Source organism: Taurulus bubalis, assembly GCF_910589615.1.
Source record: "Taurulus bubalis genome assembly, chromosome: 18".
NCBI lineage: Eukaryota > Metazoa > Chordata > Actinopteri > Perciformes > Cottidae > Taurulus > Taurulus bubalis.
In genome coordinates, this window is record NC_136606.1 from 8,893,499 (window position 1) to 8,914,137 (window position 20,639).

Below are 20,639 nucleotides of genomic sequence, written 5' to 3' on the forward strand. Positions count from 1 at the left end.
CTAAAGTCACTGACATGACAGATGATACATTGTTGGACTTTTTCCAGATTCTTTGTGGCACATACCAGGTCACAAGCTGGTACTATAATGCTTTGGTCCTGGCCAGGTTAATAGGTGACAACGCATGCCGGAAACGGCTCATGAATGCCAAGAATGCCTTCAAACCACGGACACCAAATATGACCACACAAAGACTGGCCTTAGGCATTTGCTTTCCCACCTCATTGCAAACACTTTAAATCCTTTGTTTAGTCAGGACTGTAAACCGCAGTAATAACTAAATCACTATCTGTCACTGGGCACCCTGCAGTTAGTGGCACACTTGCGTTTACTTTGGTAAAGGATCACGTTTCCCGTTCCTACACCCAATGACCCCAAGCATGGCTAAAAAAAACAGGGACTGGCTTCTTGGTGTGTTTTAGCTTTGACTGGAAAAACATGCACTCCAGAGTTGAATCTTCTTATTTCAAATACCCCCAAAACGATCCTGAAAACAACCTGCATTTGGCTTTCAAATACCCTGTCTGTCTTTGTTTATTGGAAATAAACCAAGCTTAAAACGTGTTCCTGCCTTTTTAATAAAGCTATTCTTGTGACTACCTGCTAGTTTAGTAGGTATGCAGGTTTTCCTGCATGCCTGGCTGGGATCAATGTCACCATTCAGAAGGTATGAACGGAGGGCAGACCAGGGGAAATGATTGCCACAAAGGGCTCTTTCAGCAGGAGAGAGCCTTTCCCCCATGCTGACCTAAATCTCCTCCTTCTCCTCTCGGCCTCGTAGCAACTACTCAGACATTCAGCCTTCATCCAGCTTTCACAGCGAGCAGAAACGTGCGCCTGGTCAGGGAGTCGACCTCCCCGGGTAAACACATGGTCCTAAAGGGGGGGTTGACTAGCCTCCAGAGACTTTGGGTGCTAAAAGCTAATGAGATTTGATCTGAAGGTGAGACCTTATATGATGTTTCATAAGTGAAGTACTGATCTAAGGGTGAGATTGTATTTGGTGTCTGGGTGGTACAGACTGAGAGGCTTGTACCTGCACACAGTTCATCTGTTTCCAGTATATTTAACAGTTGATCAAGTTTCATCAGTTCGTCCCTGTTGCTAAATCCTACTGGCTGATTGAAAGGGGAGAAGATATAAATAAAAGAGCACCGATGCTTCCCTCTAAAACATAGGAGGTCGTTCGTATTGGCCCAACCTTCCATACTTACCCTCTCTGTTCTGTCATTAGTCTTTCACGCCCCAGCTGTGCACTTTCACAAGGTTATATGTTTACACTGAGCCCCTAAAGTAAACTGAACTTCATTTTCACTGATGTACATCATCACACCACACCCCAAACACTCCCGCGCTGATCCCTGCAGCAGAGCGGTGCTCCAGTCCCGGCCGGGCCTGATAGTTTCTACATGTGACGTGTTCGGCTGAGAACAACTTGACAGTCTCCAAGATGAACCGATACTCAGTGAAAGGCTGTCTGCAGTGGAGAAAGAGTGATCTTTTCCAGACACGGCTTTCCTTCTGCCAAGTATCAACAGAGAAGACGGAAAATCTTGCTGTTGAATTGTTGAGTTATACTGTGTAGATGAATCTATTGTTTGTTTTAACGCAAAATCACTTGTGTGCTTTATAATGTCAATAATTATCAGTGAATTAGAAAAGATTTCTTCTTTTTTTTAAAAGATTTTTTTATTTCATTTTGACAATAAGTTAAACAACTTGCTGAGTTTAAAAAAATCCATTTATACACATCTCTCAGAAAAACAATTGCAGAAAAGACTTTAGGAAAGCAAATGAATGTTACCAATTTCCAAAGAGAAGGAATCTTTCAAGTAAAACAGAATATTGAACTTCATTCAAACATAATTCATATTGAAGTATGCTGTCTGCTGTGTGCAAAATTCCAAAATGTAATCTTTTCATCACAGGGAACGTATCAAACTTTATTTTCACTAAAATCACAAATAGAATCTAAATGGTTTCAGGGTAGAAAAACACATATGCTCCACCAAAGATTTACGTCAATCTTGAATGCAGAAACACAGAGTGTTGATAAGCACCAGTCATTGAAGCATTGACAGGTTTTTATAGTAGAAATGCTTCTGCGACATTTGACCTGAAACAGAAATAGATACACAATGTCCATGTATTCTAGCATGGCACAGCTCAATGCCAGCAAACTTATCATGACAATGTTAAATCAGTAATGTAAAAATAATAATAATAAGCTGCAGTACCAATAATTGCAGCAAGGTTGTTGGTTTTGAATTAATGGAATACTTGAAAATGGGAGCGGCACAATTGTGTACCCTACTAGCATATCTTTAATTTCCTATGTGTGAATTACTTATCTTGCTTTCCTTTCCCATCTACACTCTGTTTGACAGAGAATACTTTCATGCATTTATTGATTCCTCTCAAAGCTTTTGTTTTGTAAAAAGAATTGCTTCAGCAAAACATGTCGGGGGCACAGAACGAAACAAACACGACAGGAAACAAAGCAAAGCGAGGGCTAAAGACAAATGTACAGTATGATCAGACAGTTCAGGGGTCGATGAAGGAGATTGCGATGTAGCGGGTGCCGTTGGTGGTGGGAAGGCCTTCGTGGAGGTGAGTCAGCCGTCCTGGGTGCATGAAGCTCCAGCCTTTGCGTGGGGCACTCAGGGAGCAGTTGTACCGATGGAAACGGCAACCCCCGCCCTGATAGAAAAAGCGACGATCCATTAATTTGATTAATGATTGTCACGATCAGTCATAGGGTTATCAAGGATAGTAGGAAGATGATGTAAGTGCAATTTGACAACACCCATATACATTGAGGTATTGCACCATAATAACAATGGCATGCATCTCCCTGAATACAAGTCCTTACCTGATAGTCTGTGTCTTTGTTATTGAGGGCGATGTTGATAGTGAAGGTGGAGGAGTCATGATGGGGCCTCAGGTACGCTTGCCTCTCAGGCGTGTACTTTACCACAAAGTTCATTATTGAGAATCCCTGCGATGAAGCGCATGAATCAAGTTAGCTGACAGTCAGTGTATCATTGATCCTATCCAATGGGCAATCTGTCAGCCACTGTTCATTCACATACTTAACATGCTGAAGCAGGTTCCATGAAAAGAGGTAACTATCTTTAATTTTAGCTTCGAGGCAAACAGATGCGGCGACTACATCAGTGTTTTATCTTTCTTCTAGTTCCCCACACGGTCACACTGACCTTAGTGAAGTAGCCGGAGAAAACCTTTAACGTGATGGGCGATATGAACTCCCGGATGAAGTGTAGCCACTCTTTGTCGTAGCCGATTTGCTTCATATGAATGTCGTCCGTGGGCACCGTCTCATAGCCGCCGGAGATCCGCTTGTCCTGAGAAAGATAGTAAAGCACGCTGCAGTGTGACTGGCGACGGAACAAATGACCCACCGTCCTCCATGTGGGCGATCGCAAAGTGATGCAGATGACGACGTGTCTGAGGGCTTGTGTGGGCCTGTGTGTGTGTGTGTATGTGTGTGTGTGTTTCCCAACACCGCAGGCTGCACTGCCGTCTGCCTGCATGAGGCTTAATGACCCATCCATCTCAGCCGTTCCCGGAGTTAGTCAAAGTATCTGTACACATTTAGTCTCCCAGGCAAACTTTTTTTAGACACATTAATTACCAATTTCAAACTACATAAAACAATGATGAAATAGACACCATTAACATAAAACACAACATCATAACCATTTATATGGTTATATTCAAATTACGGACCTGGAGAGGATGGTTATAAAATTAAGCATGTGTGTACAAGTAGGATGTGTCTGTGTGATATTGTGCGTGTCCTCGCAAAAATATGATATAAAAATGTCAAAAGAAGTGACTACCCCCTACATCTGACAAACACAACGCAAAGGTAGAAAGGTAGCTTGAAAGTAAGAGCTCACCATCAAAGAGAACAAAGACATGGTTGTTACAATAAAGTTTACAAGGAAACTTGAGGGATTATTTCCTTTCTTCTGCTTCTGGGTTGGATTAACTACAACAAACACTTAACCACAACGAGACATTGAAGGCGTCATCCAGCGCTAATTATCAAACTCAGGCGATTTCAAAGTTGTGTACGTTTTTAACGCCTGCTGAAATAAATTACAGCAAATGGATGCTTCTGGGGGTGAGAACATGTGCCCCGGTGTTTCCAACTGTGCTGACTGTGTGAAGCTATTGCAGGAAAATAGATGGGCAACCTATTGTCACAGATTTTTATATGTGTTATTTAGCACTAAAATAATTAATTTGTTGAGAGAAAATAGGTTTTAGTTAAAAAAAGAAAAACAAGCTTCAGTAAATTCATACATTTAAAATGTGTTTTAGCCATACTAGGGATATTAGCAAGAGGACATCTTTCTACCTGTGTCAACAGAACATGTGTCCCATATTGTTTGACATTTTATTAAACAATTAATTAATGAATCAAAAAAGAGTTACGGTCTCCTTAAAATAATCAGTATTAGAGCCATAATATTATTCAACACACATTCTTGCCCTTACATAGATGTGTGTACACAACCACAGAAAAAATATATATGTATGCCTGCAGTGTGTTAACTACAGCTCTGTGTTCAGTAACACAGAGTTCACAGTACTGACCTCATGTCGGCCTCCAGACCATGAACCGTAGTGCTCCATCTCCCCAACTATTTCATCACAGGCCTTCTCTGAGAAGACTGGGAACCAGAACACATCTGGACAAGGCTGCAATCCACACACACACACACACACACACACACACACACACACACACACACACACACACACACACAAAGAGACCAGTGAGAATAGACTTGAGTCACACCTTCACCTTTAGCTGTAGTGACTGTAATGTAGTACAAGCGATGTTAAAAACAGATGTGGAGATTTCAGTCCTCTCTCCTTCTGTATCTCCAACACACACACATCCTAAATACACACCTCCTCCAAGTAGTTCTCAGTGAAGATTTGAGTGTAGTTTCTGTGAATGTATTTCTCCTTCCAGTCCTGTAAGGAGAAAATAATTTTGGATTAGTTGCCATTTTTTAGGACTGTTTGCTGACCTACATACCTCACAGAGCTAATCCCCTCTCCCACAGGGCAGGTCCCAGCGTGCCAAACACAGCCGTAAATCACAAAGCCTTATCAGTTCGGAGTCGTATCATGCTGAGGTCATTACGACAAAATTGTCTCGCATCTGAGATCCTTCCATTATGGCTAATAACCTTTACAGGTGGCTGCTGTTTATCTCAGCTATTCAGAAAAAAAATGTCTTTCTTTGTGCATGTAGAAGAAGGAGAGATCATAATGACTTACCACAGGGTTTTCAAATATCTGCCACAAGTCATTGTTATAATGAGAAATGTTATAATTGGCTGTGGAAATGAGCCTCCCAAAGTCGTGACGGTTTGTTATGTACATGAAGACTCCCTGCAGCAAACAGGAAAAGTTCAGTCAGTTTCACACAAGTTGAAATCTCTTTAATGTTTCACAGGCAGGGTTTCTAACAGATTTCTATCTACAGAACCATAATATAGGCACATAAACACACGGCAGGTTATAATTATGACTTGACTGCTCATAAAAACTGACAAAGTGTTATCGTGGCAAACTACTTCAAAGCTTAATTTTCCCAAAAAAGAAAAAAAGAAAGTGTGATTTAAGTGTGTTTTAACACACTGAAATCCATTAAGTTCAACGTGGAACCAAAAGAGACACACATACCATATAAATAATCTGGGATTATTTATGGGTGGTGGGTGGGAGGGCTGCAGGGTGTCGGTGGGTTGGGAACAGGACAGGGTGGGGCAGTAAGGTGAGAGGAGTGGTAGAGCAGGGATAGAAGGGGTGTTGGGCAGTTTGGGACAAAGCGAGTCCAGGAATGACATTTCCTCTACAGGGAAGCATGGGGAGGGTGCTGTGTTGAGTGGAGGGAGGGGAGGGGAGGGGTGGTTGGACTCACTATCAGACTAGGCTTTGTAGGGGGAACGAAATTATGAATTACAAATAATTTAGCAATATTCTGGTGCATGTTTTGCGCAAAACAATATTGTGAAAACTCTGATCTGGTTCAGATGGTTTACACAAGTGAAAAGAGATATTGTTGGAGCCTAGTCTGAGATCAGTCAGTGTGTTTAGAGGGAGCAGATGGTTACATGTGTTTCCTGGAAGGTTTGGCCGTTTGAAGTAAAAGCATCAGGCGAGGGGACTTGCATGTGGATGAACTTTCCAACCTTCTTTCTCTTTCTTGATCTCCTCTTGTAAATTATTATAAAGTAACACGACAGAAAACAGGCCTTTCTCTCTAAAATGTCCGACTTTGGACCTTAACTCATGCAAAAAAATCAACATCAATTTCCAAAGAGCTGCCAGGCATCCTGATTTGTTACGTAAACATATAGGCAGCAGCATAGACAGATAATAAATATTCCATTTTATGGATTCCACCAATATCTAACTGCCCAATCTGAAATAATGATTGATAATGCTCATAAATTCCAATGGAGGATACAGAAATGAGTTTTTTACTCCTTTAATACCTACACATTTAAAATACTGAACTCGGTAGGGCTAACAAATCCTCAATAAAATCAAGTAAAAGTCAAGCCAAAGCTTGGAATGGCTTCAAAGTGCTAACCCATTGGAAATGGATGTTTCATAAAGCAGAATAATCAAAACAGATGGAAACCTTTGGGGGTCTGAGCATATGGAATGATTCCGGAGAAGGGGAGTCTTTTTCTCTGTGACTGGTCTAAATAGAAGGAGAAGCATCATGTGAACAGGATAACATAAAGTATGGTTTCAGATAACAGTGACAAGTGAAATATATATATATATATGTCACATACATAGCAACTCTAGAGGAGATGAAATGCGCCTGCATGAAAAAGGAGCAAGGGTCCCACTGAAGCTGATGTTTTCGTGTGTTAACATGGGAGGAATGCATGCTGGGAAAAAGGCCAAGCAATCCAAAAGTACACCGAATTTGGATCAGGCATTGTAGTTGTTTAGTTTAGAGCACAGAAGACATGTCAGTGATATAGGAAAACACACAGATTACAAATGTAAAGAAAGAGACATAACAGACAAGACAAACATTGCATTGCATCAGGTTGCACCATCCGTGTCATATGACAATAATAAGGGCAAGAGAAAGTGAAGGATAATGGGAGCACAGAGCAACCATAATCAGTGGAGGTTCATGCCTTGATGACAGACAAAGACATTTCAAACCGTGTATACTTGCCAGTCTTTTCAACGTTTCCATTGAGCTGTTGACTTCTTCAGGGTCAAGATTCTAAACTAATACTAAGAATTGTTTCTATATGTAAATACACAACTACATTTCCTAGTATATCCGTCCCCTACAGGGACTGAGTGCCATAATCCTGACATGCTATAATGGATGCTACAACTTTACTATTGAGATGAATCCATTAGGATGGTGGTTGAGTATTCTTACCATTTCTCTGGCATTTCTACACAAAGCCATATCTGGGTCTAGTTTCTCCAGCACAAAGTAGTTCCTCTCTTTCAGTTCATTCCTCAAAGCACTGCCCTTGACCAGGTATACATGTGCCATGAAGGGAATGTTCCACATACCCCTAGAAACGACGAGACATGGAGAAAGGAAGTGCTTATTTTACAGTACACTTTGCATTCTTGGACTGCTGCAGAATGTTTGTCTTTACGTCATTACTCCTTCTGAAAATGTTGTTTATAAGTAAGTGTTGTTTGCTCTGTCCCAGTTTGCTACGGCGTATTCCACCTGCACTATAATCTGTCCTTGGGTTCATCTGCAGATCCCAACCCTCTCCGCCCACGCACCCACCGACCAACCAGGAGGAGCTACTATAGTGCGGCGACAAGGACCTGATCCCTTACTGTCTCCCACCCCCACAGGCCCGGGGGCGATTACATCTGAGGTTTCCACTTTAGCGGATTAATGTTTACTCCTTTGCGCCATCTGGCCGCCATTCCAATTTATTTCCAAACACATAAAGAGAGTGAGAGCGAAGAAATTAATATGAATATGCTTTTGTCACACTACGGCTTTGATGCCCAGCAATAAATCTCCGCTCAGGTTGATTGTGGCTTTAATGACTACTAACACGTGTATCCTAGGATGTAGCTTATAATGAAGGCATCGTATGTGTGTTGTTGTTTATGGCTAAATGGATGAGCAGCAGCACAATAGGACAAGATTCATTTTAGTCATGGACACGCTGAGAGATCCAATGTGTGAACCATAAAAATGCAAAGCCATTGCTGTGTGTGTGTGTGTGTGTGTGTGTGTAGCAGCCTTATGACTTACACACGTTTTCTCTGCACAATGTCGACATAATCTTCAGAACGAGCGTAATAACCATCCAGACTCAAGGCTCCCCAGAAGTTGGACCACAGCTTGCCGTGACGAGTGACAAGGGGACCAATTATTTTTCTGTAGAGAAGCAGGGGGCACAGTGGAGAGATGGTAATTCTGTCAGAGCAGATAAAAGTCAATGACATCTCACAGACAGCCAACTACCTAATGTACTGGGTCCAGTAGTGATGCTGCATCAAGGAGATCAAGCTCTCTGTGGAAAGACATGATCACTGCCGAGGCACCAACAGATCGTTGAAGTGTATAATGTAAACCAGAGTCTTGGATCATGCATAACTGGATTCAAGTAAGGATAACTGCTTGCTGCAGCAGGCTGTTTTTTATACCATGAATCTGGTCAATTTCTTTGAATGTGCATGGCTTTCAGTAACACTGGATTTTTCCACTGCTGTTCTTTTAGTTGTACAAACCCAAACCACAATGAAAGGGATTTTTTTTGCTCCATGAAATAAACTGGGCATACTTGAAAAAGTTGAGCCATAAATCACAGTGTTGGTTGATATGGATGCACTATAACATACTAATGCTTTCTTTTAGTAAGGATAGCTTGGCATATTCCTCCCACAAATTCAGTGCCAGCAGAGAATTCTCATGCTGTCTTTAAATATCCTGGAAGGCGTTTTACACCGCATGACTCCCAGGTCACAATGCAGGGCCGCTGCCACAATGACATAGTTCTTAACAATCACGAGCTCCAGAAGCGAAAAAAGGGTTCGCCTGTTTGTTTTTTGTGTAATGCAAAGTGGCATTTCAGGGCTAGCGCCATGGACTCTTGCACTGTTCCCATGTGGCTGAGCAAAAACAGGAAGCCAGAGCGGCATATTTTTAAACCTTTTTTTAAGTCAGCTGTAATGTTCCTGTGGTGTTGCCACTGTCAATGGTTCAACGATCACAACAACCAGGGAGGCTGGTTGAACGAGTCCCAGTGTGGTTTCTTTTCCAGCTACCATATGATTACCTGTTCTGCTCAATGAGGAGCTTCAGTGTCTGTCTGTTGGTGAGCATCACATCGGTATCCAGGCTGAAGTAGTAGTCGCACGTGGCATCCTTACGGCAAAGATCCCTAATGAGATCAAAGACACGGCACAGGAAGCAGTGATTATTCAGTCCGGGGCTGATTACAGTTCAATTAAATACTTGGAAGTAATCACGGTCACATGTTGAAATGTATTAAATCCTCAGGATAAGATGTAACTGACTGTCTTTAGGCCTCTGGTGGATAATGTGATTTTAGGAAGATTAGAGACTGCTAATAAACCGTAGACTTCTTCATTATAGGGCTGTCCTCGACGATGCTTTAAGGCATACTGTGTTTTTGATAGGATCTTGTAGATTTAATTATCACTGTGACAATAGACTAGGACTCACTATGACATTGATCAATGAGAGAGAGGGTCCATATAGAAGGAATCACAGGGGAGAACTGCTCTTACTCGACTGCTGTGTCAAGAAAGGACACGTCACAAATCTGTGCATGCAAGCACCATCAAGAGAGCAAGTTTTCCTTGAGGTTATAATCAACTGGGGCCAAAAACACCATCATCTGGTTTCATCAATGTTGTATTTAAAAAAACAGGTTCTGAGAGATGATGGATTTAGAGACATACATGCCCATGTTCCTGGCCTCTCCTTGGCTCAGATTCTCTTCTGGTCCCACAACCTTGAACGTGTTGAACACATTTCTGTTCTCTTCCCAGAACTTCTGGATGTGCTTCTCGTGGTAAACCTCCTGAGCAGGGAGCCAATATTAATGTATTAGAAGCCACATATATAAGGAGCCATGCAGGGTATATCTAGAAGACCAAAAAGCAGCCGCAGCTGCCTACACTTACATTGTTGTGGACAAAAATGTTGAGTTTATCTTTGGGATAATCCAGGGTCAGCAGCCGCTGGAAGAATTCAGGAAGAAATGGAGTTGGCTGCTCGATGAATACTCCAACCAACACATTTGGATACTCCTGTTTAGATAGAGGAGAGACAAATGAGTACAATTTCACACAACAGACCTTGGCGAAGGAGCACTGTTTAACATAAATCATGGAGGATTTGACATTTTACGTCAGACATAAGCAAAAGTGAAGTTGACACAGATGTTGTGCATGACGGCATTCTTCAGTGTGTCCTGTGGAGAAGGAGGGTTGCAATGGCGGCAGCGTTACAGGGATTCATTATCTGTTTATTATAATATGTATTAGTCTATTATTAGCTCCTCTGTGATGTATTATACATTTTTATAAACTATGACAATCTGGTCATGGTTCACATCTATAGTCTGCGGCAGTCACCATCCCCCTTCCTCCTTGTACTCATAGAACTGAACTTACATCCAGTAAGTATTCATATTTTCCTATTGTGTATCTTTTTCTTTTTTTGTTTGCGGCTGCCACGTGTATCTCTCATGTGAGGACAGTAAACATGAAGGCTCACACAGTGAGGGCAAAGAAGATATAAAGAGAAATAGAGAAAGACACTCAGAAGAGAGGAGGGAACATTTTCCCATGACAGCTCCAGCCCACACAGCCCGTCTGGCCTCCTCATCCTCTTGACCAGTTCACAGCAAAGGTCCGGGCCAGGGATGAAAAGGGATCTGAGCCGAACCGTCTAATTTGCGTGTTCCGCAGTCTCAGGCAAAGAAAGGGGGAAACTCGAGCATATTGCCAATGTGAGCCTAAAATGTTAAGGACATACCACGGAGAGGCAGCGAAAGGAAAGGAGTGGCAAAAAAGGGCAGAGGAAAAGAACGACTAAAGCATGTATTAAAGCAGACAGAAGACTTTTAATAGAACCCAAGAGACAAAATAGGAAGAGACGGGATCTGGCTTGCTCAGTATAGGGTAGACGTGTAACACCCTTTGCAGAGCCTGAGCTTATTCCCAAAACCGAAGGAAGCAAAGATCCAAGCTAGACAGCCAGTGGTCTGGGTTTAGCCCACAAGAAAGGCCTGGACACAGCTTGACCAGTGTTTCCACATGACGTGATCTTACAGACGGCTTACAGAGTGGCACAGCGGAATGCAATTCTTCGCTAACTCGCCTATTATTGAGAAGCAGCAATTTTCTTTATTCGTCATGGAAGGTCACTGAGAACAGCTTTCATCGAGAAGCATTTCAGGTGGCTGGGTTTGTATTGAATCAGCTCCAGTGAAACTATTTCGATATATTTATTTATGGAGCCTACAGAATCAGAGTAAATGTTAAGGGATTCATGACTCGTGCAGAGCAAACACCTTGATGTAATTCCATTGCATTTTGTTGCACCTTTGTACCAAACTAAATTAAAAACAAAAACAGCGATAATAGAATAGAATAACTGGGATGTTGTCGATTAGTCAGTGGCCCGCAAAGAGAGAATTCATAACAGACGCAGCCACACAGCCAGAATCATTTGGTAATGCCTGCCATTCTATGTGTCGCCAGCCTTGACCGAACTTTGTGACAAATCTTCAGCGTAACCACTATAACTTACTATTGTGGATAAAACCCATACTGAGAAAGCCCACTAAAAGGCAGGCTGGTCAACAGTGACTCCCCTTTAAATGAGCCCTTCTGGAAACCCCAGAAGCCATATCCTGCACCACAGCAGTGCAGGGCTTCCTCTTCCCCAAGTAGTTTCCCTGGCACTTATGCTCTTTTAAAAGGGTCCAAAAGGACCAACGGGCACATAACCTATTATTGTTGGAAAGGGAGTGTGTGCCGCAATAGCCGTCTTGCATATCCGTTGAAATGTAACAACTGGGCTCCACTCCTACTGTCTAGACAGTCACTGATAGCTGGATGGGTCATGCTGGAAGACCAGGCGATATTTCATCCGTCCCTATGTCCGCAGGGAGTTGGCTTAATACAAACTTTCCATAGAAGCACTTTAAAAATGGACAAACGAGAAAAAACAAATATCAAGAAAATAACTTACTTTTAACTGAGACAGGTCCACAACATTGTCGTCACAGTGGCTACAGCCTTTCTCATAGTTCCATGTGTTGGGGACATAGTTTGCCAAAGAGTTCAAGTAAATCTGTAAAGGAAAGATTTCAGCAGGTGAACGCCAGGTTACAGAAGATTAATGTCAGCAAAAGCAAAAGCTTCAAATATTTTCTGTCATTCAGCAATATTCACCATGACGTGGAATACCTTGGAATTTTACTGTGAGTATTCAATTATCTTCTCTTTGGAGGAACTAGATGACCAGTCTGACTTAAGACAACGGGCTATAAATGTCTCTTTTTGTTAAATTCTTCACGATCTGGTGTAATTATCCTTCTCGGTTCTCTTCATGAATTTCAACACATTTTCATAATAATTATCTCTGCTCTGTAGTTTAAATGTTTGCAGGGTTCATACGAGTTTCAGTGCACTGCTGTTTATGAATCGCTCATAACGGAGATTTGGGGATCTACCAATTCGAGCTTCTCTGGGAAGAATGACTCAACACTTTGGTTCATTACCAAGGAAGGACAGAGACAGGCGCTGGCGGTGCAGTGAGACTTGTGAAGAGATGAGGGGGGAAGGGAAAAATACTCGAGAAAAACCCTCCTTAGAATGATGATGATATCTTACAGACATCCTGCTTTTCTGCCAGTCCATCACTCTAATTTACAGAGAGCGAAGAAAAGAGGGGGACATATGGTCAGAAGCATTGTAGCTTAGCTTTGGCCAGACCACTCTCCTCCATAGAAATAATGAGCTGGATTTCATGGCCAGGATTACTGGAAAGTATCACATGAGCAGTATGTATATTGCCCTTAATGTGAGGGAACGTATGCAGTGAAATGAAATCTTTGGTGACTAATGCTCATTGGATGAAAATCTAAAAGACGTGGGCCAAGACAGAAACTCGACTGCAAATGGAAAAGAAGAGTTCAATAAGCCAAAGCTATAGTCCATGAGGCTGATTGACTTAAAGTATCTATGCTGGGCCACAGTGAGCTTCGATAGGTGTGCCTGAAGGCATAACTTCTTACTTACTTTGGTGTTTCCGTTGCCATGGACGACCACTGGCAGAGAGTCGTACACTGTGTTTCTTACTCTCACGCGGTCAGTTCCAAACTTGAGCAGCACCTCATCTGCCAAAAAGAGAAACAGGAGACTTTAGGCCAGGTTATGAAAATGGACTTGCCACATGGGCTGGAGCTTTACAGGTTCATAGCGTAAGTTCCCTGAAAACATTAAATCGTACACAGTGCGTTAGCAAAATAACATGGTTTTAATTTTCCTTACTCACAAGAGCCAGTATACTTTGGGGTTTCAAATAATTTAGTTTCACATATTTGACATATAATATACAGATTGGTTAAGTTTCTGTGATTCCTCACCAACGGCCCCATTCAGGTTCTGGAAAATCTGGCACTTGTGGTCCAGAGTCATATTGAGAGTTTGCTGAAAGACACGGAAATAAAAATTGTATCTTAGTCATCAGATATATGTTATTTGGAGATATATTTTGATTTTAAGCATTGACACCAGATACTTACTCGTTGTAAAGGATCCAAGTACATTTTGGTGTAGAAGAGCTGGTCATCATCATTGTCATGGAGGTTCCACTGTGAAACCACTCTGTTAATGTATGGGGCATAGCCGATAATACCTGCAAGTAATAAACAGCATGTTACACATCCAATGGTAAAGTATAGGGTTGAGAGCCGTTTACAAGACTGTTGGTGATAATTACAGTTTACTGCCCGAGGCATTTTTGGCAATAATCCAAAGCACACAAGAAATGGGCCGGCACTCTCTCTTCACACAGTCTGTAGATAGAAAGGAGTGCCATAACGGGAGGTAAGAAAGCTGCAATATATACGTTGTAACTGTCTCCCAGCAGTGTGTGCTGGTACAGTACCTCACACCCTCTCAAAATGTACATTCTCAGGGTTATCTTTTCTCAAATTTTCCCATACTCTTTTTTTCCTTCTCTGGCTCAAGGACACTGACCACAGTGACAGATTGCAGGGTGTGGATATGTTGCTGGTGTGCAAAGTTTTGCATCCCATCATTAAAACAACAACAAAATAAAAGAAAATGCCGTAGACACGGTCAACAAGTCGGCGGATAGACATGACATCATGGAAATGGGAGGAGGATTAAAAAAGGCATGAGATTGTATGCAAATCATATTGTGTATATTATATTCTTTAATTATGGCTTTACAATCCCAAAGAGAGCTGGGAAGTGCATGCCTTTTTGACGCAGTGCAAAAAAAAACAACACTCTTTCACGCTGCTCTGCTGGAAAACACAATGGAACTTATTTTCATATCTGTCATATCAATTTGACAGAAACTGTTTCATTTATAGCTCTTGCAACTTGCAACTTTTTGCATGTGAATCGATTCACTATATGTAATTAACACTCATCCACACACAAACACAACCCTACTGTATCTATATTACTTCCACATATTACTGTACCCTCTGTGACAAAGTAGTGTGTGTCCAGATGCTATAAAACTTTCCACAATGATCACATGGGCGGTAGCCTTATGGACACAAACAAAACCTGCAATTTTATACAAACTCTGGCACACTCTGGGGGCCAAGACAAATCCACATGTCATGTCAATGACAATGAAAGCTAAAACCAGTCTGTGATCAGTCTGAGACGGATAGGCTCCAATACGGGAGGTCAGACCAGAATGATGACCACAGGGAAAGCAGCAATTCACTGTCCTGAAGAGTCCTGGACAACTGGTAAGTTACAGCTGGCAATGCATGTCATGTCCTATTGTTCCTTTTGTAAAAACAAATTATGCACATATTCAATATATTTTTATGTCACAATCAAGATATACCTTGAAACATCTTCGTATGGAATTCAGAAGAGTGACCACTAAAGATATCAAGAGTACAAAAAATGGTTGAAAAGAAACAGGAAGTTTGCAGTTCCCCTAATATTTACATTAATGGTCTTCTGTCCGCTTCTGTCCACTTGGACAGGAAATACCTCAAGTAAACAGTTTACAGGAAAAATATTCTTCCATTTTACAGCAGGAGATAATAATACAAGCCTTGTGGTTTTATATTTTAAGACTAACTCCTGTCTGTTGTCATTTCTTGAAGTCGCCCCACCGCTCTTTAGACCAGAAGCACTGAGCCTGCTGCACGGCTGCTCAGCCGCCTGAATTCCAACGAGGCCTGCAGGTCTTTAAAGTTTGACAGCTGATGGTGGAATGTATAAACCCATGCCCATAGAGGTTATAGGGTTAGCCACCAGATTACTCAAACACTAATTTACCCCAATACAATATTGCTATGCACATAACAAAAACATGATGCTCATATAAGGGATACACCATGACAAGAATAAAAATGTAACTTCTACTTTTCGTCACCGGATACCTGAGTAATTGAGGATGGCCTTTGCATTATCCAAACAAGAAAGGGGCACTCAGTAGAGTGCAGATCTCTGCCATGTGTGTTTGAATGAAGTCAAACAGACTTCACTCAAATTGAACAACAAGCAGCGCTGCTATGTTATGTATATACACAATGGGCTCGAAGTTGCTGGCTGCACGCTTAGCGGAGGCTGAGTGGCAGCAAGGTACAGCAGTGGGTGCACTGGTAGATCCGTTAGCCAAACACGGTGTCCAAAAGAAAAATGAGAAGGACTCAGAAGAACACACTCACATAGTCACACACATGACCAACACATAACCTCCATCCAAGCGTACGCCTGGCGGAGGTAAGAATGTGTTCAAACAGTATCTTGTCAGCCACCATGACAGCCAGGATTCAACAGGTCAAAAAGTTACATTTTGATCATATTTTGAATATTTTTGGAACCCACCTCCAGAGTTGAGGTAGCGCTTGCCACTGCGGATTGAGGGGTACTTGTCAGCTAGTTTCTTATCCGGCCATATCAGTCCCTCTGCAGCAAAAAGCACCTTGTGATTGGCTTGCTGGAACTTCCTGAGAAGTTCTTCTGGTCCTCCAGAAAAGACAAGATCATAGCTATAATGTAGGAGTGGAGATAAAAAAAACAACAGATCATTATCATTTATTTCCCCTTTAGGGGCAGTTTAAAAAAGTTTTGTTTAAGTTTGCTTCATTTCGCATCTAACACCACCTCTGTTTCTACTTGCTTGAGATGGATGAACAGATCAATCTTAACAGTGAACATTCTTCAGGAGTGAGCATTCAAATTGGCAAGCATTTCTGGATTCTACCGTGAAGTATTTCCAAAAGAGTCGTGCTTTGATAGACATTAACACACAAGACACACACAGTTATGTGATAGACAGTGGTATACGTGCCTAATCCTTTAAAAAAGGTCTCGTGGCAACTCAAGGGAAAGGGAAAGCCAACCCAAACAACCTTGGTCAGACATAGTGAGATGAAGAGAAGTCAACGTGTAGGTGAAGAAGCCTGTGTGCTCTACTGGATCCACATCTGGCCGACACATGTTCACACAAGTACCGTCTGTCCCTATTTAACTCATCAATCATGATTACTGCTTTAGTATAAAAATATTTGCAATGAATGACACAATATTCCTGACAATCTGCAGGGGCTGCCTATATTATCTACGATTGCTACATGGCTTTGCTTCTACAACACAACTGTGATATTTGGTTTTGACTTGGTTTTAAAGCATGAATCAACATTAAAATACAGTGTTAGTAGTGGAGTCACGAGTGGTTTTTAACAATTGACTCAGAATCCATTTACGTAGAAGACTCATCAACACCAGTATTAGATTAATTCCATCAAAAGCTAGCAGGGCAGAAGTCAGGGTGGTTGTATGTCTCCTCTAAGCAATTCATAGACAATAATAATTACACTTTCATTGCTGCACAAATAACTCCATTATATGGTTGTCTATTGCATAGCACTGTTCTATTGGGTTCAGAGCAACTGAAAATGTTTTAGCTGTGAATGACAATGGAAGTGTCCGTTAAAGGTATTTTGAATTGCATGTAATAATTTTCTTTTCATTTTAGGAATTTAAGCCCACGCTCAGAAGCTAAACAACACAGTTATTGAATTTTAATTTCACTTACATTTCGGTGTGTGAATTACATGTCGGACAAAATGTGAGACTCTAACTGAATCAAACATTGTGAGAACAGCTAAAATGGCCCAGCAGGATTATGGATTTTAAAACACCTTTGGATAACTCAATCTTCTATGAAGTGCAGATGCAGTTTATTACACTACAACAATTTACTCTCAAGGAAGAAACATTCCAATTACCGTTTTCAAGGGTGTGACAACTTTGCACAGCAATTATAGCTTACATTATTCATGTGACATTGTGCACTAAGTATCATCATATTCTGCTCCATTTGAAGAAAGATGGCCTACAAAGCTATTATTATTATTCTAAACCACTCGCATTAACTTTCCATTGGCTTTGAGAACTCATAATTCAGCTTCCTGCGTGTGAAAATGACACTCATATATTTGTCTTTGCTCTGTAATAATGCATTTAGAAGAATGAATGGGGGGCTGTTTATAATTATAAATGTGCAGAAGCACCTCTCACTAAGGAGGCATCACTTTCAAAGCAATTATTACAGTCTGTGATAGTGAACATGTGTTTAATTTTTAATTCATACATCTAGATAGCAATCAAAGATGGTTTGCCTTCCTCTCTTAAGAGAAATATATCTCTGAAAATAGTAACAAACACACTCATAAGTGAGCAAAGAAAACAATTAGAACATTTGTATCTTTTTTCTTTATTCTACTTGCAAAAATATGGAATCAGAATATGGAATGTGGAATCAGAATGAGGCAGCTTCCTAAAGTGTTTAAAGGTAATATGTTGATTGGGAATATGATGATGATGATAGTCAGTAAATATCCAAATAATCCATCCGTAGGAGTTTACTAAACACGGATTAATTTATGCTTTGAGATATATTTGCTACTTAATCAAAATGATTCAGAAAAATCTGACTTCATAGGAAAGGTAACATTGGTTTAAAGTTACTATGAAAATGGTCAAATCATTCTGTCCTGTAAAACAAAATAAAACAAACACATAAAAGCAAGAAAGGTCTTTGTTCATTAACATACCTATCCACGGTAAGGACAACAAGATCCTCCTGGTCAGCCAGAGCCTCCATGGCCTCCTTCAAGAGTCGAACCTTTTGCCCTCCACCAATGGAGCGGCCCACATCACCACCCTTCCACTTTTCTCCCATTCCCAACACCTGAGACAGAACACATGAAGTTGTAGAGCCCATCATGAGCTGGTTGACACCACATGTCACCAGAAGGCAGCCCAGCAGCACTGTAATAATACCCATCTTCTAAAGTCCTTCACTCTTCTTTTCATATTTTTTTCATCTCTCAAAACCAGTTAGCAAATCTGCCAGTGGGAGAGAAAAAAAAATATATCTTTGAATGTGTGGGATATTTCCAAGAACTGTTCCAGAATAGGGCGGAGTAAGATATGTCTATTAAAATAAAATAGTATATAAAGAAGCTGCTTTGAAAAAAAGGCAATTATGTGACCATAGATAAAGTGGCACATTGTGCGTAAGTGCTGCCAAAATACACTTCCACACAATCTCACCGTGAAGGAAGAAACACAGCTGTATGGGGAGATGTAGATAAGAGTGTGAGCCTTAGAGTTTAAGCCAGCTTCATACTGATTATTCACATGGGCTGAGTTTCCTGCTGAACTGAGGTAACACCAAAGTTGCAGTCGAATGATCAGCAACGATATAACCAAGCAAAGAATAGCAGAAAGTGTATAACATTAACTCTTATATCGGATGGTCTCAGTAAGGGCCCAACAAAAATGAGCAAAGCTTGCAAGTATGTGTCTGCAGGAGATTGGATAAAAACAGGTGCAGCAGGGTCACACATTAAAGCAGAGGACCACCCAATTTTGGGCGGTGTACTGAAACCCAGGGTTTTTATTTTAGTACTAGTTTCAACCCAGAGGGGAATTCTGGATCCATTTTGAGAAATATCCCTTTAAGATGGCGGTTTATGCAGCTTGCTCCACTTCATTGTTTCCGTTAACAGGCCTAATCAATCAAGTGTGTGTTGAAGACGTTTGGCTGTGTATGTGTGTGTGTGTGTGTGTGTGTGTGTGTGTGTGTGTGTGTGTGTGTGTGTGTGTGTGTGTGTGTGACATCCTTAGCTGGGACAAACTGCACATTAGTGGGCATCATTTTTGAAAAGGAGAAGAAAATCTTACCTTCACAGTGTACTTGAAATAGTTTGCAGACTGCATGAAGCGCAGGAAGCCATCCGTTTCCTCTGTTGCAACAGTTAGGACGAGCAATTTATCTGCAAAATAAATACAATTCCACAAGCTTATTTTCAATTCAAAAGCTGCCTGGGACCTATAAAGTCCTCATCGTTTAGTTGTTTTTGTCTACCAAATTCTAGGGATGTGTGGATTTACTTTTGCAGCTAAAAGTTATGAATTCAGAGCAAATTCTTGGTTTCCAATGAATAGTATCCACAAAAATATGACTAGTGTTTGACGCCTTAATACAGACTAAGTATAGTGATTCCAAATTCTGTAATCCGAGTTCCTTGTAAACCTCAGACCTATATCAACAAACTGGTTCCTATTTGGTTTAGCAGTCTAAACCTACATCTCAAATTAGGAACATCTACTATAGGTTTAATTTGATTCAAAAACAGAAGCATATTCTTAAACTTGGACTCTTCCGTCAACATTTCTTTCGCCTTGGGTTAAAAGAGCTCCCACAAAACTCCAGGACATTTCCAGTGGCCATGAGTGCTGACGTTTGAGGTTTGAGGAAGGGTTAGACCAAATACAAGTTAGCACCATGGACTCACGTGAAGCTAGAGAGAGGCCGAATACACTCACTAAGCTAGTATTCACGATGGTTTGTAAAAGCAACTGGGGCTTCACTTCATTACTAGATCTGGTTTTGGATTTCTATTATTCCAAAAGATCATTTAAAATGTGCCAAATGCAACGTTTGTTGGCAGAACAACATTTTAATATGGTTTTATAGGACCACTTCAATGCTAATCCTGCTTTTCATGTTTCAAGAGCCAATCTGCCTTCTATTTAAATACAGCACTACTTTCCACAAAACCCTTGTAAATGATTTATTGGACATTTGCAAATAGTATTAGAAGTATGAAAGAGAACAACGCAGGGCCGTATAAAGGGCTTAAAAGTGCACTCTGCCCCCAAAACACAGTTTAGGAGCTGGAATACAACAATTGACATTTTTTGGAAGATATTGCATCCTAAGGGCATACAGTACGAGAGACTATTCTATTCTAAATCCTTATTTGTCAGCACAATCAAAAACACCC

The 20,639-nt window shown here is 41.1% G+C and overlaps 1 protein-coding gene across 1 annotated transcript in view; it reads right to left on the reverse strand.

Moving 5' to 3' along the window:
- Nucleotides 1-1,680: 1,680 nt before the first annotated feature.
- The window catches only part of plod2 (procollagen-lysine, 2-oxoglutarate 5-dioxygenase 2), a gene marked incomplete at its 5' end in the record, with an annotated part of 28,416 nt that continues 9,457 nt past the window's right edge, over nt 1,681-20,639 (reverse strand). Inside the window, 19 exons of the mRNA XM_079234213.1 lie at nt 1,681-2,700; nt 2,873-2,998; nt 3,219-3,365; nt 4,627-4,731; nt 4,948-5,013; nt 5,323-5,436; nt 6,695-6,757; nt 7,469-7,610; nt 8,321-8,446; nt 9,348-9,452; nt 9,997-10,118; nt 10,222-10,347; nt 12,299-12,400; nt 13,351-13,448; nt 13,698-13,761; nt 13,857-13,969; nt 16,165-16,328; nt 18,399-18,535; nt 19,534-19,625. Coding sequence (XP_079090339.1) covers nt 2,545-2,700; nt 2,873-2,998; nt 3,219-3,365; nt 4,627-4,731; nt 4,948-5,013; nt 5,323-5,436; nt 6,695-6,757; nt 7,469-7,610; nt 8,321-8,446; nt 9,348-9,452; nt 9,997-10,118; nt 10,222-10,347; nt 12,299-12,400; nt 13,351-13,448; nt 13,698-13,761; nt 13,857-13,969; nt 16,165-16,328; nt 18,399-18,535; nt 19,534-19,625 — 2,168 coding nt within the window. The 3' untranslated portion in view covers nt 1,681-2,544. The remainder of the gene's footprint in view (nt 2,701-2,872; nt 2,999-3,218; nt 3,366-4,626; nt 4,732-4,947; nt 5,014-5,322; nt 5,437-6,694; nt 6,758-7,468; nt 7,611-8,320; nt 8,447-9,347; nt 9,453-9,996; nt 10,119-10,221; nt 10,348-12,298; nt 12,401-13,350; nt 13,449-13,697; nt 13,762-13,856; nt 13,970-16,164; nt 16,329-18,398; nt 18,536-19,533; nt 19,626-20,639) is intronic.